At 51.6% G+C, this 24,061-nt stretch overlaps 1 protein-coding gene across 1 annotated transcript in view; it reads right to left on the reverse strand.

The window, feature by feature from the left end:
- Positions 1-24,061, reverse strand: part of LOC135892782 (junctional adhesion molecule A-like) — an 85,983-nt gene that overhangs the window by 57,678 nt on the left and 4,244 nt on the right. Inside the window, exon 2 of the mRNA XM_065420580.1 lies at positions 4,025-4,084. Within this exon, the coding sequence (XP_065276652.1) occupies positions 4,025-4,061 (37 nt within the window). The 5' untranslated portion in view covers positions 4,062-4,084. The remainder of the gene's footprint in view (positions 1-4,024; positions 4,085-24,061) is intronic.

Genomic DNA, 24,061 nt, shown 5'->3' on the forward strand with positions numbered 1-24,061 from the left:
TGAATGGACATAAGTGCGTTCAAAACCCTTTGGGGGCACTGGTATCTGTTCGCCACCCTTTTCAAAGTGGGAGGAAAAGTGCCCGGCATTTGCCACAGTCCTTTAGCCAGTTCCAGGAGCCCCTTGTTAATAGGAAGGGTGATTCTGGCCAGCATCATGGTGCTCAAAATAAAGACTTCTCTTGTATAAATGTAGTCCCAGTATCCAAGGTCTCTGCATGCAGAAAAGGAGGTCTTGAAAAGTTTTAAATTCAAATCAATCGCTGGGGCCGGGGCTGGTGTCACTGCCTTGTCCTTGAGTGGAGATGGGGGTCGTTGCGATCCCTCCCTTGCTTCCTGCTCTTGCGGGCCCATGTGTGGTTCTGGTGTGGGTGGCCTGGTTAACGATGCCACTGGGGAACGGGATCGCCTCCTTTCTGGAAACATGGGAGAGGGAATCTTGCTCCCAGACACAAGAGCTGATGGTCCCCAGTAAGGCTAAGGTGACGTCGTATGGGTACTAGGCTCCCCAGCCACCTCTTTTGGGTCTGTGACATTATCTGATTAAAATATGACCATGTAAACCATTGTTGCTACCACTGTTCTAGAACTGCAGCAAATCTTATACAAAGTATGACACATGGCCAGAAAGGGTTAAGCAGCTTGCAGGCTATATAATCCAAAGCCAACCTTTAGAGAGTTAGAAGAGTATGCAAATGGTAATTAGGGCCATTCCATGGTAGATAGATTTGCATTTCAAAGTTCTAGCCTATGTTGTTAGAAATTAAAGGTGATACTAATTTTATGTTTACTTATATCTGTTTACATGGCTAACATTAAACAAGTCAGTTCCTGTCTGTCACTATAGCTGAGGGGTAGGCAACCTATGGCTTGCGTGCCAAAGGCGGCACGCAAGCTGATTTTCAGTGGCACTCACGCTGTTCGGCTCTTGGCCACTGGTCTGGGGGGCTCTGCATTTTAATTTAAATTTTAAATGAAGCTTCTTAAACATTTTAAAAACTTTATTTACTTTATATATAACAATGGTTTAGTTATGTATTATAGACTTATAGAAAAAGACCTTCTAAAAATGTTAAAATGTATGACTGGCACGCGAAACCTTAAATTAGAGTGAATAAATGAAGACTCAGCACACCACTTCTGAAAGGTTGCCAACCCCTGCTATAGCTATTGATTCAGAGATCAAAAGGGGATATTAACATTTAGATGAGTCTTGGGTGAAATAATGTCACTGTCTATATGTCACTTTAAAGTTTGTGATAGACTGCCTAATGGATAAACTGCCTTATGTAAATCCATGTAGCTAATTACCTGTAATGCTTAGGAAATAGCTCCACTTCAAAGTATCCGTGATTGCCTATTGTTCACCTAAGGGCCCCGAACTGTAAAAATGCCTTGGGTCCCAATCCTTTTTTAATCTCAGATCTGCTTGATGCTTCATGCAGGGGAAGCTTAAGCCCAAGACAGACCCCAGTCCTGACTGGACCACCCTGAATATAAACATTGGACTAGAACCTATGCACAAATTCTGAAAGAACTCTTTGCAACTACAAAGCTCACCATCTCTGCTATGAATCTGAATCTCAAGAACTGTACTCATGACTGTTTGGATACTGATCTTTTAACCAATACACTCTCTCTCTTTTCTTTTTTAATAGAGGTTTGTTTGGTTAATAAGAACTGGCTGTAAGCGTGTATTTGGGTAAGATCTGAAATATTCATTAACCTGGGAGGTAATGTGTCCAATCCTTTGCGATTGGTAGAACTTATTTATATGATGAATAAGATGTTCAGTAATCCTCATCATATCTGACTTGCGCCTCTGGGTGGAGGCCTAAGGCTGGGTTGCTTTAAGGAAACGGAGTTGTTGGCTTCTGGGTAACCAGTGAGGTGTTATAGAACCTGTTTTGTGCTGGTTTGGTAAATCTAGGTATTGGAATATCCACCAGCTTTGGGGGTTGTCTGTCCCATTCTCTGCAGTTCACCCTAATTGAGTGACCTCAGTTGGCTCCCCCCCGGGACTCCGGTCACAGGCTCTCACTCCAAAGGAAGAGGGGGATCTCTACTCAATTTGAGCAAGGCGGAGTACATGGGTTAGGTGAGGAGGAGTATCTCTTCGAACAGCAATGCCGTCAGGCGATGTGCCATTAGTCTCTTCAGCACAGGGAAGATGTCTGGAGGTGATCCAGATTACTCCAGGGCAGACACCTGTGCCAAGACTGGTGCTGGGTCCCTCATTCCCTGTGCCATTCACAGCCTATGTAGACAATTCAGATGCTTGGTCCTTTGAACCGATGTTTTGTTTCCTCCTTCTGGGACCTTCCTTCACGTTTGGTGTTACATATGGGCTCTGTCCAGTCCCACGAGTGCGTCTCATCTTTATGTACAGGCACGGATGCCAGCTTTACTGCCTGGGAAGCCTGCGCCAGAGTGACCGATGCGGACACCAGGGCCATCCGTGCCAAGAGCCTCAGTACCGCGGCTTTCGGTACAGAGGCCTTTGCCAATATTGAAGTGGTTGGCATCAAAGTCACTTGTGCCAGCTCTGCCGATATTCTCTTCGCCTTCTGTCCAGCGCTCAATCCTGGAGCATGACCTATGCTCAAGAGAGCGCTGGCCGATACCGGCTTAACTAGCCTGACACTGGTAATGGCCGTCACTTCTGTGTCTGAAGTGACCCACGTGGACTGCTCCAGCATACGCCGCCTGAGCAGAGCGTCCCTGGATTTGCGGGTCCTGGATGAAATGGACTTGCCCACAAAGCACTGATCCGGGAGGTGGCTCTCCCAAAGGCAGAAGCTGCCTTGACTGTGTCCATCCTTGACAGGCATGAGTCCATCACAGGATAGGCAGATTTTGAAGTCCACCTTGAGACGTGGCAGCTTGCATGAGGTATGAGGGGGTCCTCACTTTTTTTTTTTTTTAAATGTCCACATGAAAGGAGTGTGAAGATGAAGATTTTTTCACAAATCTGATTTAAAAAAATAACGTGTTCAGTTAGGGGAAACAGTGGGCCAGGCGCTCGCTCGGTCCCGTCTTGCTGCCATGGGCATCAAAGGGAAGTGAGGGAGGATTGCGTCTGCTCTGCCTTTTACGCCCTTAAACAGGAGCACGAAGGGGGTGAGAAGGAGGGGGGGAGAAGATAAGTGGCTCCAACAAGCTCAGCTATTCAAAAGAAACCGAACTCATGCCCACGAGACGCACGTGCAACTGCAGTGGAATCCACACGGACACCAAGTCGAAGAAGAGCTGACCTTCCATCATCTTAGGAACAAGCGGTCATGACTAGATCACATTCAATACGTGCAAAGAGAATCACATCTAAACCAGTAAAATAAATAAAATATATATATATGAGAGAGAGAGACAGACACACACCGCTTGTGCTTTACAAGGGACCGTTTCACAAAGCTGAAAACAACTGAACCAAACCAGCTGGCAGGAACCAACCCAGTCTTTGCAGTTTGTGAGCTCCGAGCCATCAGTGCTCCTAAAGATCACTACACTGACTTCTGCTGGAAGGAAGCAGGGCCACAGTAGCAGTTTGTCAGGGTGAGCGCTTGAGCACAGACACTACAGCGAGGGAGGGATTCTCGTGTCACTGTAGTTAACCCACCTCCCCGAGAGGCAGTCGCTAGCTCAACGGAATAATTCTTCATTCACCTAGTGCTCTACACCGGGGCTTAGGTTGGCATAGCTGTCTCTCCGGGGGGTGGATTTTTCATACCCCTGAGAGCTGTTGCTATGCCAATGTAAGTTTTCAGTGTAGACCAACCCTCAGCCAGAGATCATTCCCCAGCTGGGAAAGGCCAGTGGGTGGAACTACACCTTGACTGCACAGGCAGCAAGCAACAACTTCTCCAGCACTGGCAATTTTTAAATCAATCGTTTTTTCAGAAGATCTGCTCTAGTTCAAACAGGAATGAATTCAGGGAAGACCTATGCCGTGTGTTATCAAGGAGGTCTGACTAGATCATGGTGACCCTTCCGGCCTTTGAATATATAATTTAGCACTCTGCACTTACGGTCATTCTCAGGCACTTGAATGGTTTGTGTGTCCATCACCTGGGCTGATATCAAGGACCCTATGGGAAGGAGAAAAAAACGATTAGGAGAGAGGTTTGTTTAGAAACCACAGAACCCAAGTGATCCCAGAGACAGCAGAACAGCTGCCAAGCTCAACCCCACAGAGATTCATCTCTCCTATGAAGGATCAACACCTTAAGAACATTCTTTTCTACCTCATTTTCTTGGAGAACTCTTAGCCTTACAGTAGTTGCCAAGGGTCTGCACCCCATTACAGGAAAGGGGTTTTAGTCAGACTGCTTCAAGCTTTGCTTTCTGGTTGGTTTTTGTTAAGACAAAGTCAAATGTTTGTATTCGGTAAGGCCTTACGACGCTGAACAAGGATCACTAGGACAACTAGGCTACACACTGCACGCGTACAGACTAGTCCCTGCCCCAAAGCGCTTGCAATCTAAAAAGAACAGGAGTACTTGTGGCACCTTAGAGACTAACAAATTTATTAGAGCATAAGCTTTCGTGAGCTACGAAGAAGTGGGCTGTAGCCCACGATAGCTTATGCTCTAATAAATTTGTTAGTCTCTAAGGTGCCACAAGTACTCCTGTTCTTTTTGCGGATACAGACTAACACGGCTGCTACTCTGAAACCTTACAATCTAAAGATACAGATTTCTTCCCCGCTTCCTCTTTAAACAATTGCCCCCCAAATCGCATCCCCAGTCTCAGCAGCACTCCTCCTCCCCACACAAAACCACTCAGCTTATCTCTGATCCACCGAGAAAGAGCCAAAACTGACTGAAGTGTGCACAGGCTGGTTCCTCTTCCCCAGACAGCTTTGCACTTTGCCATCGGACCAGTCATTTTTGCTTATGCCATCACAGTTTCTAGCGCTGTTTCAGAACTTTTATAGCACCTATTGCCCTTGACATGAGTGCAATTTTAGATCTATAAATACAGCGTGATTGCCATTGGGGCTGGAAGCCACAATGCCCTAGTCTTGCCAGGACCACCACCAAACACGCAGACAATTTTATATTACACTCTGAGAGCCCTGAGGTTCTGGCTCCGACGAACAGCAAGTTTCAAATGGGATGGGGACCTCCACTGGGAAAACTCCGTGCTGGTTCTAGGCCAGAAAACAAAAGCGACCACACACGGCTAGGACGGGCTAGGACGGGGAATCTTTCCGGGAGCTGGGTCCCTGACAATTTAGAGGTTTAAAGATTCTCACCAATACTCTGAATTGTACCTGTGCCCCAAAAGGGAGCTGGTGCACTGCTCTGAACGTAGTTCTGGGCAGCAGCATGTTCCCCAACTGGAGTTTCTGGGTGAAATCCAAGAGCAGTCCTACACTGAGCTCCCTCCAGCCAGGAGAGGCCAAGGGCACAGACGCGATAAATCGACCCCCGAGCGCTCTCCCGTCAACTCCTGTACTCCACCGGCGTGAGAGGCACATGCGGAGTCGACGGCGGAGCGGCAGCAGTCGACTCACCACAGTGAAGACACCACGGTGAGTAGATCTAAGTACGTCGACTTCAGCTACGTTATTCCTAGCAGAACCGCTGGCACTTCCTGTTGCTCTGCGGCGTGAACAGGTCTATGTGGGGCGAGCCCCCCCTCTGGAAAATCGAGTGTGCGATGTGCAGCCTGAGGGACCATTCGTGATCGTGAAACCAGCGGCTGAGGCGGTCAGCTAGCTTGTTTTGTGCTCCTGGAAGGTGCGACGCCTCTAGGTGTATCAAGTGGGCGATGCAAAAATCCCACAGCTCGAGGGCTTCCTGGCACAGGGGAGAGGAGCAAGCACCACCCTGTTTGTTTCTATAGAAACATCGCTGCAGTGTTGTCCGTCAGCACCCACACACATGCGCCCTGCAGGTGGGCTAGAACGCTTGGCATGCCAGACAAACCGCCTTCAGCTCCCTTACATTGATATGCAGCGATAATTCTGTGTGGGACCATAGGCCTTGGGCTCTGATATTGCTCAGGTGCACTCCCCAACTGAGCGCTGAGGCGTCCGTGACTAGGGATAGCGTAGGATGGGGTTTGGCAAAGGGTACTCCCGCACAAACAACGTGTGGTTGCAGCCACGAGTGGAGAGATTCGAGGATGCGAGGGGGGAGCACAACTATCGTGTCCTGCGGGTCCATGCCCAGCCTGTGCACCCGCGCCAACCACGCCTGGAGGGCTGGACCATGTATCTGCAGGCTGCCATATGCCCCAATAGTTTCATGCAATTTCTGGCCGTGGTTGTGGGAAACCGGCGAAGGTTTTCGATGATGTCCGTGAGTGCTTGGAAGCGCAGCTCCGGCAGGAACGCCCTCGCCTGCATGGAGTCCAAGAGAGCCCCTATGAATTCTATTCTCTGAGTTGGGGCCAGTGTGGATTTGGGCACATTCAATATGAGGCCCAGCCTGTGGAATGTGGCCTGGGGCAAGGACACATGCTCTGCGGCCTGTGCTTGGGACTCTGCCTTGATGAGCCTGTCGTCTAGGTACGGGAATACTTGCGCCTGACACTGCCACGACTGCCATACACGTGGTGAATACCCGGGGGGCCGCCGAGAGCCCGAACGGGAGCACCCTGAACTGCTAGCACTGGCCACTGACCATGAATCGTCTGTGGGCCGGGATAATAAATATATGGAAGTACGCATCTTTCAAATTGAGGGCTGCGTACCAGTCCCCCGGATCCAGGGAAGGAATGATGGTGGCCAGAGAGATCATGCGAAACTTCACCTTCCTTATGAATGTGTTGAGATCTCGCAGGTCCAGGATAGGCCGGAGCCAACCCTTGTCCTGGGGGGGGGGGGGGGAGGAGATCAGGAAATAGCAGGAGTAGAACCCCTTGCCCCTGAACTCCTGAGGAACCTCCTCTATTGCCTCTAGAGCGAGGAGCGATTGCACCTCCTGCAAGAGGAGTGCTTGTGAGAAGGGTCCCTGAAAAGGGACAGGGATGGGAGGGAACAGAATATCCCACCCCTACCGTGCTGAGGACCCAACGAGAGTCGATTCACGGGGGGGGGGGGGGGGGGGGGAGGAACAGAGAGACTGAAACTGATGCTCCATCCTTGGGCGCATCTTCAAAAAGTTTGGCTTCAGGCCAGGGGGCTGTTTGGCCGAACCCTGGCCTTGGCCTGAGGACTGTGGCGGGCCTCCTATTATTTCTGCCCCGTCTCCTTGACGAGTCTCATCTACGATGCCCAGAGTAGAAGCGGGACGGGGGCTGAGGCTTAAAAGGATCCCCAAAGACTTCAAAGTTGCCCGCGAGTCCTTAAGGCTGTGCAGGCGAGAGTCTGTATTTTGGGTGAACAGGCCTGCACAGTCAAAGGGGAGGTCCTGTATTGTGTTCTGGACCTCAGGTGGTATCCCTGAGACCTGGAGCCACGCACTGCACCTCATTGTGATGGTGGCGATGGTCCGAGCCCACAAGTCCACCGCGTCTAACACAGCCTGGAGGGAGGTTCTGGAGACAACCCTGCCCTCCTCAAGGAGCGCGCTAAACTCCTTGCGCGAGTCAGCCAGGAGTAACTCCTGGAACTTTGCCAACAAACTCCAAGAGTTGAAAGCATAGCGGCTGAGTACCACTTGCTGGTTGGCCACTCGAAGCTGGAGCCCCCAGTCAACTAGACTTTTCGGACAAAAAGGTCCAGTTCTTAGTGTCCCGTGACTTAGGCGCAGGACCCGGCTGTCCTTGCCGCTCTTTGTGGTTTGCCACATCGACCACCACAGTCCCCGGTTGGGGTGGGTGAAAAGGTGTTCGTACCCTTCCTGCGGCACAAAATATTGTCTTTCCAGCCTCTATACCACCCACCGCTAAAGGGGTGGAGCCTGCCAAAGCACCTTTGTGGTATTTTGGATCATTCTTATGAGGGGCAAGGCCATCCTAGAAGGACCCTCAGGGGCAAGGATGTCCACCAGCGGGTCAGACTCCCTCCATGACCTCCTCTGCCTGGAGATTAAGGTTTAGGACCACCCTCCTAAGGAGATCCTGGGGACCCTTGGTGTCCATCACTGGTAGGGTGGTGGTGCCCGCTCCTGCCTTGTCGGGCAAGGAGGCGGCGGTGGCGGCCCGTGGGGACAGGGTCTTCCTGCCATTCTGGCTCTCTGGAGGTCGGGTCAGGTACCTCGGAGCCTCCCGTGACTGGAGGTGGCTCTCGTGTCACTGATGGCGCTGGATCGGGTGCTGCGCCTGAGCATGACAGCCCAGGGTCCCTGTCTCATACGGGGGTGTAGTGAGCCAGCGACGTTGCTGGGGGGGGCCCCCCATGGGGTGCAGATGCCACCGATGCCAGCCTGGAGCCCTGACCCTGGTGGTAGGCCCAAGGAGTCCAAAAGGGCCATTGGACTGGGCCCTGCCACGGGGTGGCCGGGCGACCACGGGTGCCAATGATTCCACCAGTCTGCGGTGCCAGGACCAGGAGCGGTAGTGGCGGCGTCAAGAGACGGAAGACTCGGCGTCTGACTCGGATGAGTAGTCTGTGCCCAACCACAGGAGATGGGAGGGCGCGGAGCCGGACGGTGCCGGGGAGCAGTACCAGGGTGATGGTAAGCGGTGCCGTGACATCATAGGCTTGCCACGATGATGAACCAGAGGCGGTGCCGCCATCGGTGCCGGAGCCACATGTGGTGCCGAGCTAGACGTTGTAGCCGGTGCCGCCACTGGTGCCTGGGCTTGCGGGGCCGGGGACTGTGCCGTCATGGCAATGAGGTCCCATGCTGCCTCATCGGTGTCCGGCATGGAGGGACGGTCGATCTCTTCCTCCAAATCCTCCTGAGTTAGGGAGTCCATCAGCACTGGACTCGATGGGCCTCCTGTTGGGGCCGGAGTCAACGGTGCCAGGTCTTGAGGCCCAGACCATGGGTGTCCCACCGGAGGACGCACCACGCTGGAGTTCACTCAAGGCTTCTTGACGGAGGAACGACCCCGTCCGCCTTCTTATGCGGCACCAGGGACTGCGAGCAGTGCTGCATGGTGGCACTGGCCTTATGGGTTGGGGAGCAGCACCGGTGCTCCTTGGAGGAGTCCTTCCTCAGTGCTGGGACATCCCGCACTGGGGCGCTGCGCACCGAAGATGCCAGTGCCGCTTCTGGTGCCAGCTCGGCTGGAGGGCCTACTCCGTCAGGAGGAGCTTCAAACGCGCTCTCTCTTAGTCCTGGGTATGAAGCTCCTGCAAATTGGGCACTTATCTGTCTGATGGCCTTCTCCTAAACACTTGAGACAGGCAGCATGTGGATTGCCTGCGGGCATAGGTTTCACACACCTCTCACACGCCTTAAATCCCTGTGACTGAGGCATGCCCCAGTGCCTGGGGAAACTAGGACGGGGGAGGGGAAGCCCCCCGAAGTAAGTGCAACTAAACTACAAACTACTATATAACAAACTAAACTATATACAACTAAGAAAGGGAACCACTAGGTAGGCACTTGCAAACGCAAGAGACTGAGCTGCTCCAACAACCGTCACTGGCGGTAAGAAGGAACTGAGCAAGCGGCGGGTTGGCAGGGACCTATATACACTGCCATAAAGGTGCCACTCCAGGGGTCTCCACAGCCAACCGACGGGTATCGCTAGGGGAAAATAGCTTCCTATAATTGTGCATGCAGCACGCACGTGCACGCACACCTATTGGAATGCACATGAGCAATCACTCGAAGAAGAACTCTTAGTTCCTTTCTCATGCTGCTTTGCCAGGTGTCCTGGTTCCCCAGAAGTGTGGCAGGTTTTTAATGATTTTAATGGTACCTGCTGCCCCATTTGTTTTACATTTGTTTCCTCCAGATGCCTACGACTGGCAGGCAAGTTACTACCCCCCACCAGCATGAGTATTTGAGACTTGCTAGTGATCTTGTGTGCTTCTGGAGCTTGACACATTTAGCGTGTGCTTCAAATGGATGGGATGCTTCTATAGTGGCAGTCGTCTTGGATGCCTGATTGCTAAGAGCTAGTCTTGGCTCTGCCTTGGGCAACTCACACAAGTGCCTCAGTTTCCCCATCTGTAAGTATTCTTATACTTATCCTATCCTATCTCCTAGAACTGGAAGGGACCTTGAAAGGTCATCGAGTCCAGCCCCCTGCCTTCACTAGCAGGACCAAGTACTGATTTCCCCCCGGTTCCCTAAGTGGCCCCCTCAAGGATTGAACTCACAACCTTGGGTTTAGCAGGCCAATGCTCAAACCACTGAGCTATCCCTCCCCCCTTAAATCCCTTCTCACAAGGGGAGGCTTTCTACAGTGTCATAAGCGTGGGGGAGGTTTACAAGACATGGTTCCTCCCCAAGAAGTTCACAATCTAGAGCCCCACTGATTCCACAACCACACCGAGGTGACAGCTAAATCATGGCTCCGCTTTGTAGTAGAGACAGGTCTTGGGAGGATTCAGCCCTGTCTGGGAATGCTCTTACACAGCCCATCGGGAACAGCCAAGATCTAGTCTACACCACCAAATGTAAATCATGCTTTGATTATTCCGAGGGAAAGCTATGTTGTAACCGGGACCAGTGACTGGGCTGTTCTGTAGATGGGGCCTTAGAACCAATTTAAATGGTCATAACATCTGGCGATGAGGCACCCATGCTTATGACATTTCCTTCTCTGTCACAGTTTCTTAGCCTGGCTGTGACTTAGCCTAGTATCTACCAGGATTAAAACAGTTCCCTAACAGTTGTATCCTGTTATTTTTCCTGACCACAAAGACAAGCTATATATTTCACAGCTGCCTCTAAATATGGTTCTTGCAGTGTTCAGGCCGGTGACACAATGGTGATTAGGTTTAAGCAGAAGACAAGGGTTAATACAGTTTAAGGTCCCATGATCAGGTTTCACTACATCTTGGTTCTTTAGTATACCTTAAATTAAATTGATTTTAACTGTATCAGTATTGCAGGTCCACCAGGGACAAAGAGCAGGATGGAGAGAGAGAGAGGGGCTAAGCTAGGCTGGTACTTTGCAAGTCAGGAGAGAAATGACAGAGGTGTAAAATGAAGTGTTAATGGACATTAGGGCTGTAATTGAATCAAGCAGAAAAAGCCTAAGCAGCAGTCTGATAAAAATGGCTGCTAAATGACAGCATGTGACCAACTGGGACTGTTCTTACTGTGATCTGTAAGTGCTGACAGGGGAGTGTGGCTGGGATGGTCTGCGTTGGGGGATGGGAGAATGACCGTTGGGGGATGGGAGAATGACCGAAGGGAAATACCTGAGCCTGTAACATGAGAACCCAGGAGGGGGCTGGGGCGAGGTGACACCTTTGCCCGGGAAACTGAACAAAGGTGGGAGGGGTCGCTGAAGGCAGAGTCTGGGGAGCTGGCTGGTGAGGTGACTGGAGGCAGGGAGGGCTCTGACCTCTGGAGGGGGCTGGGGTGTCCGAGGACCCCAAGATGGACCTAACTGAGGGGTATCCTGTTGTCTGTGCCTGCAAGACCTGTCTCGGACTGTATTCCCGTCGTCTAAATAAACCTTCTGCTTTACTGGCTGGCTGAGAGTCATGGTGAATCGCAGGAAGCCGGGGGTGCAGGGCCCTGAGTCCCCCCTTACTCCGTGACAACTGGTGGCAGCGGCGGGATCTACTGCACCCCGTGGATGGCGCTTCCTGCAGTAAGTGACTGGGGAGAAGTAAAACGAAGGGGGATTGAGGGGGACCAGGCGTGCTGAGGAGTCAGAGAGAGACGGTTATCACCCCTGGGAGTGTGTGACCAGCGAGAAGGTCTTTTGCAGTAACAGGGTCCCCCGGGGGATCGCAGCGAGTGGTCCCAGGGGCGGAGGAGTCTGCAGCTCGACCCTGGCAGAGAGGTGGTGACCTCGAGAAGGGCTGGCACACTAGGGGTCTCCCTGGAAACTGTGGGGAGCGGTGGGCACACAGGCCTGTGAGTGGCCAGCAGGAAGATGTATGCCAAGCGGCTTAAGAGCGACCTGGTGGAGCTGTGCAAGCAGAGGGGGGTGCGCATTGGGAAGCTCACCAAAGAACAGCTCATTGCCCAGCTGGAGAAGGGAGATCGCGCGAATGAACTGATCCCTGTCTCTGAGGGAAGCAGCCTGGCAGATGCAGCGCAGGCCCCAGTGTCTGTCCCAGCTGGGAGTGGTCAGCCGGCTGCTGAGGGCTTCCAGAGACCCCTCCTGCCTATGCCTAGGGGAAGGGTGGGGAGGAGCCCAGCAAATACCGAGGGCGCCGTGACCCCCACGGCCAGCAGGGGATCCTCCCGGCGACACTCGCCGGCCAGCAGGGGATCCTCCCGGCCACGCGCAGCATCCGTGGAGCGGAATGGGCTGGAATGGGAGAAAGAGCTAAAACTGAGAGAGCTGGAGGATCGTGAACACCAGAGGCAGCATGAACGGGAGGAGAATGAGAGACAAAGACAGCATGAAGAGAGACAAAGGCAGCATGAATGGGAGGAGAAAGAGAAACTGAGGCAGCATGAAGAGAGAGAGAGGCATCGTGAACGGGAGGAGAATGAGAGACAGTACTCATTCAGCGTCAGTACTCATTCAGCGTCAGTACTCTTCCCCAGTACTCCATAGGTACCTACATGCCATAGAAGAGATGAAGCAACTAGTACACTTCTGTTTGTAATAGGTTCTCATGACAAGGATCCCTGAAGAAGGATAGGGCAGGGGGTAATGCGTGGAAATGGATAGGGGAGCCAGGGACAATTTCTAATGTCCATTTATTGGCTCTGATGGCTGCCCAGGCCCAGTGGAAAGGCAGTTCCTGAAGGTGGACGCAGGCTCCACACTGACTCCAATGCAACTCCCAATGCTCCTGTCAAATCTGCTGCCTCAGAGGGAGTCTGGTGCACAGAGGTGATGGGTGTCCCCAGGAGTATCTGAGATTCTCTTTGTGGGTAACTCTGGCTGTCGATCCCACTAGTAGGATGGTGTCCTCTGCCTCTGCTTGGGCTGCTACTTGTAAGGGTTCCTTTAGGTGTGTAAATCCCTAAGAATCACAGAGCTTTCCTTGAGGGACTGGAATACTTCGTTTGTTTTCTGCCTGAAGAGCTCCATCCCATTAAAGGGCAGGCCATCTATTGTGGCCTGTACCCACGAGGCTGTCTCAGTGACGACCGTGGCCATACCAGATGCGTTCTTGGCCGCCTGTAGGAATGCTCTCACGACCATCTGGCCTTCCTTGATTAGTTCTTTGAACTCTTCCTTGTTATCTTGAGGGATCTTGGATAGGAAGGGAGTGACCCTCTCCCAATTGAGATAGATGTATTTGGTGAACAGAGCCTGGTATTTGCCAGCTGGAGGGAGGCTGATGAGTATGCCGTATGTCCATGGAGATCCAACTTTTGGGGTCTTTGTCATTAGGCATGCCTTTCGTGGACTGTGATTTCTCCTGTGCTGAAGGAGCCAGGAACTCTGCATTTGAATGGACATAAGTGCGTTCAAAACCCTTTGGGGGCACTGGTATCTGTTCGCCACCCTTTTCAAAGTGGGAGGAAAAGTGCCCGGCATTTGCCACAGTCCTTTAGCCAGTTCCAGGAGCCCCTTGTTAATAGGAAGGGTGATTCTGGCCAGCATCATGGTGCTCAAAATAAAGACTTCTCTTGTATAAATGTAGTCCCAGTATCCAAGGTCTCTGCATGCAGAAAAGGAGGTCTTGAAAAGTTTTAAATTCAAATCAATCGCTGGGGCCGGGGCTGGTGTCACTGCCTTGTCCTTGAGTGGAGATGGGGGTCGTTGCGATCCCTCCCTTGCTTCCTGCTCTTGCGGGCCCATGTGTGGTTCTGGTGTGGGTGGCCTGGTTAATGATGCCACTGGGGAACGGGATCGCCTCCTTTCTGGAAACATGGGAGAGGGAATCTTGCTCCCAGACACAAGAGCTGATGGTCCCCAGTAAGGCTAAGGTGACGTCGTATGGGTACTAGGCTCCCCAGCCACCTCTTTTGGGTCTGTGACATTATCTGATTAAAATATGACCATGTAAACCATTGTTGCTACCACTGTTCTAGAACTGCAGCAAATCTTATACAAAGTATGACACATGGCCAGAAAGGGTTAAGCAGCTTGCAGGCTATATAATCCAAAGCCAACCTTTAGAGAGTTAGAAGAGTATGCAAATGGTAATTAGGGCCATTCCATGGTAGATAGATTTGCATTTCAAAGTTCTAGCCTATGTTGTTAGAAATTAAAGGTGATACTAATTTTATGTTTACTTATATCTGTTTACATGGCTAACATTAAACAAGTCAGTTCCTGTCTGTCACTATAGCTGAGGGGTAGGCAACCTATGGCTTGCGTGCCAAAGGCAGCACGCAAGCTGATTTTCAGTGGCACTCACGCTGTTCGGCTCTTGGCCACTGGTCTGGGGGGCTCTGCATTTTAATTTAAATTTTAAATGAAGCCTCTTAAACATTTTAAAAACTTTATTTACTTTATATATAACAATGGTTTAGTTATGTATTATAGACTTATAGAAAAAGACCTTCTAAAAATGTTAAAATGTATGACTGGCACGCGAAACCTTAAATTAGAGTGAATAAATGAAGACTCGGCACACCACTTCTGAAAGGTTGCCAACCCCTGCTATAGCTATTGATTCAGAGATCAAAAGGGGATATTAACATTTAGATGAGTCTTGGGTGAAATAATGTCACTGTCTATATGTCACTTTAAAGTTTGTGATAGACTGCCTAATGGATAAACTGCCTTATGTAAATCCATGTAGCTAATTACCTGTAATGCTTAGGAAATAGCTCCACTTCAAAGTATCCGTGATTGCCTATTGTTCACCTAAAGGGCCCCGAACTGTAAAAATGCCTTGGGTCCCAATCCTTTTTTATCTCAGATCTGCTTGATGCTTCATGCAGGGGAAGCTTAAGCCCAAGACAGACCCCAGTCCTGACTGGACCACCCTGAATATAAACATTGGACTAGAACCTATGCACAAATTCTGAAAGAACTCTTTGCAACTACAAAGCTCACCATCTCTGCTCCGTGGAGCGGAATGGGCTGGAATGGGAGAAAGAGCTAAAACTGAGAGAGCTGGAGGATCGTGAACACCAGAGGCAGCATGAACGGGAGGAGAATGAGAGACAAAGACAGCATGAAGAGAGACAAAGGCAGCATGAATGGGAGGAGAAAGAGAAACTGAGGCAGCATGAAGAGAGAGAGAGGCATCGTGAACGGGAGGAGAATGAGAGACAGCGTCAGCAGGAACTGGAACTGGCGAGGCTGAAGGGCCGCGAGCCCCCGGCTGCGGTGAGTGAGGGGGAACCCAGGACTGCACGGAGCTTTGATAAATGCATCCTGGCCCCACGCAAGGAGGGGGAGGACATGGATGACTTCCTGGATGCCTTTGAGACGGCCTGCGAGCTGCACCAGGTTGATCCTGCAGACAAACTCCGGGTTCTCACCCCCTTACTGGACCCCAAAGCCTTGGCCTTGTACCGCCAACTGGAAGAGGCGGAAAAAGGAGACTATGAACTATTCAAAAAGGCCCTGCTACGTGAGTTTGGGCTGACTTCTGACATGTACCGGGAAAGGTTCCCGAGTCAGGATAAAACCCCTGAGATCTCATATCTGCAACTAGCCGTCCGCATGGAGGGATACGCCAGCAAGTGGGCAGATGGGGCCCAGACGAAGGAGGACCTGGTTAAACTGCTGGTACTGGAGCAACTGTATGAGCGGTGCCCATCCGACCTGAGGCTGTGGTTGAGGGACAAAAAACCAGAGAACCCGCGACATGCAGGCCGGCTGGCCGATGAGTTTGTAAAGAGCCGGTCAGGGGCTGGCAGGGAGGAGTCCCAAAGGAACAGTCCCACCACAACGCAGAGCGAGAGTCACCATGGGCCATCCCAGCGGGAAAATACGGAGAAACCTCACCAAAGGGGAAGATCCAGCGTCAGGTCCATCCAACCCACTCGAGGGAACCCCTGGGACATGGTCTGCTATCACTGTGACCAAAGAGGTCACATACGGGCCCAGTGCCCCAGGCTCAGGGACAGACTGAGCAGACCAAACCCACAGAGGGTTGACTGGGTAGAGACCCAGCCAGGCGAGAGGCAGCACTCCCAGGGAAGGGGGGCTGGCAGAGTACCACCTGCTAAGGAGGGAGGAGAGCTCCAGGCCTGCTCCTCTGCGGGGCGGGATGCTCCAGACTCAGGGTTTTTGGTTTATACGGTGGGCGCGGGGCGGTCCCTCCGGAAAGAGTACCTCGTTCCCCTGGAGGTGGATGGGAGGAAGGTCGATGGATACTGGGATACGGGCGCAGAGGTGACGCTGGCCCGGCCCGAGGTGGTGGCCCCAGATCAGGTGGTGCCCAACACCTACCTGACCCTGACGGGGGTGGGCAGGACACCAGTCAAAGTGCCCGTGGCGAGGGTACACCTGAAGTGGGGGGCCAAGGAGGGCCCCAAGGACGTGGGGGTACACCCGTATTTGCCCACTGAGGTGTTGATGGGGGGGGACCTGGAGGACTGGTCAAGCAACCCCCAGGGTGCCCTGGTTGTGACCCGCAGTCAGAGCCGGCGAGGGGCACTGCGCCCTGGCCTTGGGGAGGGTGCCTTGCCCGAGGCGCAGGACCCTAACCTGGTGGGGAGGGAACACCCAGGGACACGGCTCAGGGAGGCTGCGGCTTCAGACCCAGCCGGCGAGAGAGAGCAGGTGGCCATCCCTGTCCCAGCTGCTGAGTTCCAGGCCGAGGTGCAGAAAGATCCCTCCTTGCGGAAGATAAGGGACCTGGCCGACCTCGGTGCGGTACAGACCATGGGGAGAGGCGGCCGGAAAAGGTTCCTGTGGGAGAAGGGGTTCCTGTACCGAGAATGGGCTCCCCCAGGGAAAATGGAGTCAGGGGGGATCAGGAGGCAGCTGGTGGTACCCCAGAAGTATCGCCGCCAGCTGCTGTACCGGGCCCATGACACCCCCCTCTCAGGGCACCAGGGAACCTGGCGTACCCAGCAGAGGCTGCTACGGAGCTTTTACTGGCCTGGGGTCTTTGTTACTGTCCGGCAGTACTGCCGATCCTGTGACCCCTGTCAGAGGGGGAGGAAGGCCCGGGACAAGGGGAAAACGGCTTTAGGACCCTTGCCCAGCATAGAGGAGCCTTTCCAGAGGGTGGCCAAGGTTAAAAGGGGGGCTCTGAACCAAGAGAGCCCGAAGCACAGACCTCCAGACTGGAGCGCTGGGAGAAGACCCCAGCCCAGTTGGAACCCCAGGGGTATTGGGGGTGGGAAAAGGGCACAGGCCGCATAACCCTTCCCACATGCGAACTGCGAATGCCCTCGAGCACCCCCGACCTAAGGGGGGGCGTGAAACTGGAGGGGCCTGGTGTAATTCTCACCAAGGAATGGGAGGGATGCGGGGGCATCCATGGGAACGGGGGTAGGTTCGAACTTCCCCGGGTCACTGGCTGAAGTGACCCCGCTCAGTTCGGTCTCGAAGGGGGGAGATGTGACGAACTGGGACTGTTCTTACTGTGATCTGTAAGTGCTGACAGGGGAGTGTGGCTGGGATGGTCTGCGTTGGGGGATGGGAGAATGACCGAAGGGAAATACCTGAGCCTGTAACATGAGAACCCAGGAGGGGGCTGGGGCGAGGTGACACCTTTGCCCGGGAAACTGAACAAAGGTGGGAGGGGTCGCTGAAGGCAGAGTCTGGGGAGCTGGCTGGTGAGGTGGCTGGAGGCAGGGAGGGCTCTGACCTCTGGAGGGGGCTGGGGTGTCCGAGGACCCCAAGATGGACCTAACTGAGGGGTATCCTGTTGTCTGTGCCTGCAAGACCTGTCTCGGACTGTATTCCCGTCGTCTAAATAAACCTTCTGCTTTACTGGCTGGCTGAGAGTCATGGTGAATCGCAGGAAGCCGGGGGTGCAGGGCCCTGAGTCCCCCCTTACTCCGTGACACAGCAACAGGCTGGAAATGGGGCAAATCAAATTGCAGTCATTGATTAAAGTCAGGCCTTGGCTACACTCAGGACGCTGTGAAGCGCGAGTGTAGTCGCGCCGCCAGCGCTGCGAGAGCGTGCAGCACTGCAGGCACTGATTACACTGGCGCTTTACAACGCTGCACTCGCTGTGCTCAGGGGGGTGTTTTTTCACACCCCTGAGCGCAGCAAGTTGCAGCGCTGTACAGCGCCAGTGTAGCCAAGGCCTCAGTTAAGTAACTAGAGAGAGTGAAAACCAGTAATATGCAGCACTAATCACATGGAAAACTAAATCAGCTACATGACAAAGTAGCGGTTCTTTGAGTCAGTGAGTTTCAGCCTGAGCAGTAGTCTGAAGTCTATACAACAACCTGATGCCATTTCACAATTAAACAGATATAACACAAAGATGCACCACCGTGGCTAGGTCCAAATTATAACATATAGCACACCCTCCAAGGATGCTGTACCAAGTGGCCTTGCCCCACAGTTCCCTGAGAAAAATGTTTGTGGGAGTAAATCCATCGCTGGCTGGTCCTGCACCAATGTTTCAGAGCGTGAACCACAGACGTGGCATGTTTCAGTGTACACAAAAGCTGATATCTTACTACATTAATAGCAACCCGTCTGGCATAAGGGACTCTATTCTTTGGAAGACAAGACACAGGACCATAGATTTTTAAGTGCTGGAAGGACCAGTGTGGCCATCTAGTCTGACCTCCTGCAGAGCAAAGGCCTTAGAATTTCACCCAGCAATTCCTGTCTCAAGTCCAATAACTTGTAACTGAGCTAGAGCATATATTTTAAGACACCCAATCATGATTTAAAGATTTCAAGTGATGGAGAACCCGACAAACTTCTTGATTCACTGTCCCAGTGAGCGATATGCCCCCTCACTGTTAAAAATGTGCCCCCTTGTTTCTGGTTTAAATTTTTCAAGTTTCACTTTCTAGTCCTCAGATCTGGCATTCTGCCTTTGCCTGCTACATTAAAGAACTGCCTGTTACTCCTGAGGGCAAAATTAAAAATTCTGCACCCAAAAAAAAAAAAAAAAAAAAAAATTCTGTGCACAATATTTTAAAGCTCTTCAAGCTTTATTGTCAATAAATAAATGCAGAGGCTCCAGCATGCAGTGGGGAGCACAGGCCACTGGTTGTACGAAGGTGGGAATCACCCTGCAGCCTCCCTACTGCCCACCCCCAGGACACGGACTCAGTGGTGAGGCTGCACTTAGGGTGACCAGATGTTCTGATTTTATGGGGACAGTCCCGATATTTGGGTTTTTTTTTTTTTTAAATATGGGCTCCTACTACCTCCCACCCCCTGTCCCAATTTTTCCACACTTGCTACCTGGTCACCCTAGCTGCACCTGACCCAGCACAAGGCCTGGGCCTACTGCAGACACACCCTGGGGCCCTGCCCCTCTGCGCCAGGTGTGGGGCAGGCAGGCTCAACCAGGCAGGATCCAAGTGTGGAGGGGCTCAGTGTGGGGTGAGAGGATTCTGTGTGGGACAATCAGGGTGCAGGCTGCTCAGTGTGGGGGGATCTGAATGCACAGAGGCTCGTTGGGGGCGGGGGTTCCAGGTGCAGGGGCAATGGGACTCTGCAGGAGCTTCCAGGTGAAAGTGGTTGGGTATCGGTGGAGGGGTCTGGGTGCGAGGGTCTCAGCAGGAGGCTCTGGGTGCTGGGGGAGTGGGACTTGGTGGGGTGGGGATCTGGGTGCAGCTAGTTGGGGGGGTCAGTGGCATGGGGGTCTGGATGTGGGGGCTCAGGGGGGTGAGGCTTGTCAGGGTGGGGGGTTGAGTGCAGGGAGCTCAGTGGGGGGTGATCTGGGTGCAAGGTGGGGGTCTGGAGGCAGGGGGGCTCCAGATGCAGGCGTTGAGGTTCAGTGGGGTGGGGTTTGGGTATGGAGGGCTAGGGGGGGGTTCTGGGTGTACAGGGTGAGACATGTCAGGGGGGTCTGAGTATGGGAGGTCCAGATGCACGGGGGTTGGGCGGATGGGGGAGCAGCTTCCCGTACAGTGACCCCTCCCCCTGCAGCTGAGGAGCGATGGGGGCAGGAAGCAGGGGAGGATGCTGAGCTTCCTGCAGCTGGATCCTGCAACATGATCAGCAGGCTGCCACAGCCTTACCCTGGTCTATGTGGCAATGCTCAGGCATCGCCCATGAACCAGCAACTTTGTGGGGCATGGTGTCAGCTTTAGATACTTCCAGTAAGACTCTCCCACTTGTACAGATGCCCTCTTTGGTCAGCTTTCCTTGCAGTCTTTACCTTTCCACTGCTGTTAATTCTTCAATATACACTCTTCCCTCTGCCGTGGGGCAGGGAAAGCTTCTCCTTAGGAGCAACGTGGCAGGGGATGGCTTTGTAACTTCAGCTCAAGATCTGACTCTCTGAAGCTGCAAAATCAGGACCAGAAGTCCCAGCCAAAATTTCCAAAACAATTTCTCGGGGGGGGGGGGGGGGGAATCTATGACCCAGTCTCTGTCCTACAAAGTGTCTCAGCACTTCCTGTATTTCCTGCATCCCTGCAGAAATGGGGCACGGTTGGCACACTGGGGATGTGGGGAAACTAGTGTGGTTGAGTGACAAGGAAATGCATATTGCAGCAATTGAAGTAAATGGAGGACAAATGGTCAGAACAATAGTTTGAATAACTACTTCCTCAAAGTACATACCTGCCAGGGAAACCAATTTCTCTTACAATAGGAGTACAAGGGAAAGCTTCTCCCCCACTGTTTTAAAACTTCCAAGTCTTGTCCAGTAGTACCGATTACCCATCTTTTTGCAACGAATTAGTGCAGGAGCATTTGTACCAGTCACTCAGTGCACAAGAAAGAATTGCCCAGCCACTTCAGCCAAGCCTGCTTGCTTTGTAAAGAGGTGCTGTTTACTAAGGGCTTGGCTACACTTGCAAGTTAGAGCACATTAAAGCAGCCCCAGGCACCCTAACTCATTATGCGTCCACACTGGCAAGGCACGTAGCGCACCCAGACTCCGTGGCTGGAGCGCTCCTGGTAATCCACCTCCCCGAGAAGCATAACGCTTGCTGCGCCCCGGCTGGAGTGCCGCAGCGCCAGTGTTGACGCCCTGATCAGCCTCCAGAAGTGTCCCACAATGCCTGTTCTAGCCACTCTGGTCATCACTTTGAACTCTACTGCCCTGCCCTCAGGTGACCAACCGTCAGACCCTGCCCTTTAAATTCTCTGGGAATTTTGAAAATGCCCTTCCTGTTTGCACAGCAAGGTGTGGAGTGCTCTCAACGAATCTTTCCAGGTGACCATGCCTCCACGCGCCAGGCGATCCCCAGTATGGAGCAATGGCGAGGTGCTGGACTTCAGTGTTTCGGGGGAGCAAGCTGTCCAGTCCCAGCTGCGCTCCAGCCGTAGGAATTATGATACACCTCTACCCTGATATAACGCGACCCAATATAACACGAATTCGGATACAACGCGGTAAAGCAGTGGTCCGGGGGAGCGGGGCTGCGCACTCCGGCGGCTTAAAGCAAGTTCGATATAACGCGGTTTCACCTATAACATAGTAAGATTTTTTGGCTCCCGAGGACAGCGTTATATCGAGGTAGAGGTGTACCTTCGGGCAGAAATCAAGGGACATGATGGAAAGGGGACATGACCGGGACGCACTGCAGTGCAGGGTTAAAGTGAAGGAGCTGCAGAATGCGTACTGCAAAGCGCGCAAGGCAAACTACCGCTCCGGTTCTGCCCCCGCGACCTGCCGTTTCTACAAAGAGCTGGACGCGATACTTGGGGGCGACCCCACCTCCACTTTGACACTGCAGAGCCCAGTTCAACAAGGCAAGAGGAGGAGGAAAGCGGGAACGAGGGTGCTGAGGAGGAGGGAGACAGCCCAGCATCCCTAGATGCATGCAGCCAGGAGCTGTTCTCAAGCCAGGAGGAAGGTAGCCAGTCGCAGTGGACAGTGCTTGGGGAAGGACAAATGCCAAAGGTGGTGCCCTGTAAGCGGCTTTTATTTTGGGAAGGAAGTTGTTTGGTGCAGGCTCTTGGAGCGAGGAGGGTTAGGGCTGCATGCATGCCTAGATGCGGAATAGGGCGTTTATGGGGCTCTCTCACATCATGGTAATCGGCCTCAGTAATCTCTTCAGAGGTCTCATGCAGAAGTGAGATATAACTGAGTTTACAATTTCCAAAGGCAAACTGGGATTTAGGATTGCCTCTCCGCCACATCGTTTCCACCCAGGCACTAGAGGCAGCAGTGTGGTGCTCATTTCTCCAATCTGAGCTACAGAGGTTTGTTTTTATGTATGATGAACCCAGATTCACTATAAAAAAAATTTCCCCCCAAAATCCACACCCCGGAACACCAACATCCCATAGAGCAAAAGCAGATCTAGGTAGTTATAGCTGAGCTCCTCACAACCACCAATGGATTTTAACCTCACACTGCCGTGAAGGTAGATAAGTATTATCCTCATTTTACAGATGGTGAATTGAGGCACATGGTAGATTAAGTGATTTGCCAAGGTCACACCAGAAGCCTGTGGCAGAGTAAGAAACTGACCCAAGTCTCCTGATGCCTAGTTCAGTGCCTTATCCAATAAGCTATCCTTCTACCCTGCATGAGACTAATTACTGAGATCTTTGCACTTCCAAAGGAGATTTCCCCTCCAACATCTGGGTCAGCAATCACCGTGTCACTACATCCCCCACAGATGAGAAGTTCAGGTTTATGAAAGAGTTATGCTCCCGCTGGGGATTTTAAAGGCTCAGGGAGCAAAAGGCAAGATCTCGGTCCTAACAGGATCCCATCAAGACTTAGTCTAGACCACCAGTTTCTCCAGAGGTTCTTACATCCTTTTGAAACTCCCGCCCTCTGTCTGCACTATTGAGACAACCCGTGCGGATACCTCTACCATTAACAGTCAAGCATATTGCCCTTATTACTAATGTTTTAGAGATTAAATCTGTAAATACATTTTATAGGAAAACAGGAAAAATGACTACATGCTTTTTAACCCACTTAAAGAAACACCTTAATTTGGAGCCAACTTTACATTAGTATTGATTCTTTGTGTGGACAGACTGGAGCCTTCTGCAATCTGCATTTGTTATAAGCACCTCTATCAGGAATTAGGGCCCCATTGTCCTAGGCAAGGTACAAATTTACCCAGAAGGCTCACAGTCTAAGACAAAAGATTTGACTTGGGAACAGACAGGAGGGAGGAAGAAGGGATGTTAGGTTAGTTGTAACAATGATCTTAGTACTCACGAGTGATCACTAGTCTAGTGTCATCACATGGTAGTGATAAATAGGTTTCACAAAGATAGACTAAGGATGGATTTAAAAGACATAAGGCAGTGACTGCAAATTTAGATGAGGATTTCTTCTCACGAGTAATGGGAAAAGCAGACATGCAGGTTTATTACTAACCCATTAACACTAGCATGTAATTAATGCAGAGGAGGAGCCAGTGCTCATACATCATAAGAATGTCATTAAACCTGCATCATGTGCAAAGGAGACAAACCCCCATGATTTAATCAAGATGGATGGTTAAAAGGAACTGGGAGGTTTTGGAACACAGAAGTGGTCAATTTGTCTGACTTCATCAAGACGACCACCTGGAAGTAAAAAAGGGGGGCAAAAGCCAAACCCTGATTGCAGGAGCTACACATGCATTCAAAGTCAAATTTACACACATGTAACATGCATTACTTAAGACTGAAAAGCAAGATTTTTTTTAATGGAAAGAGAGGCTACCTTAAAAAGGATGTTGGCAGGTCAGCTTTGACCCAGAAATTAAACAAGCACAAATGGTTTGTTTGTATTTCTTTAAAAAGTTTTAAAAACTAAAATCACAAATTTCCATTGATTTTTAGAAATTCAATGGAAACGGGCAGGGTTTAATGTTTTTTAAGTGACCAGCAAAAGGGGAAAATGTGTTTGATTGTAAAGAAGAAACAATGCACAAAAAAGGCCTGAATTGATTTGTGTTTTAATAATGGGTTTTGTATTTTTGCTTTTTTTTTTTTTTTTTTTTTAAAACATGAGAGATTAGAGCTTTTGCTGAACAAATTCACTGACTCACTAAAGAATTAACCAGATTTTGACATCAACCAGAGCTATTGAAAGGAAACTGTTTCCCATAACTTCCAGTTCATTAACTTGGTGATGTCTCATCCCTCTTCTCTGGAATGGTTGT

Source organism: Emys orbicularis, chromosome 20 (assembly GCF_028017835.1).
Source record: "Emys orbicularis isolate rEmyOrb1 chromosome 20, rEmyOrb1.hap1, whole genome shotgun sequence".
NCBI lineage: Eukaryota > Metazoa > Chordata > Testudines > Emydidae > Emys > Emys orbicularis.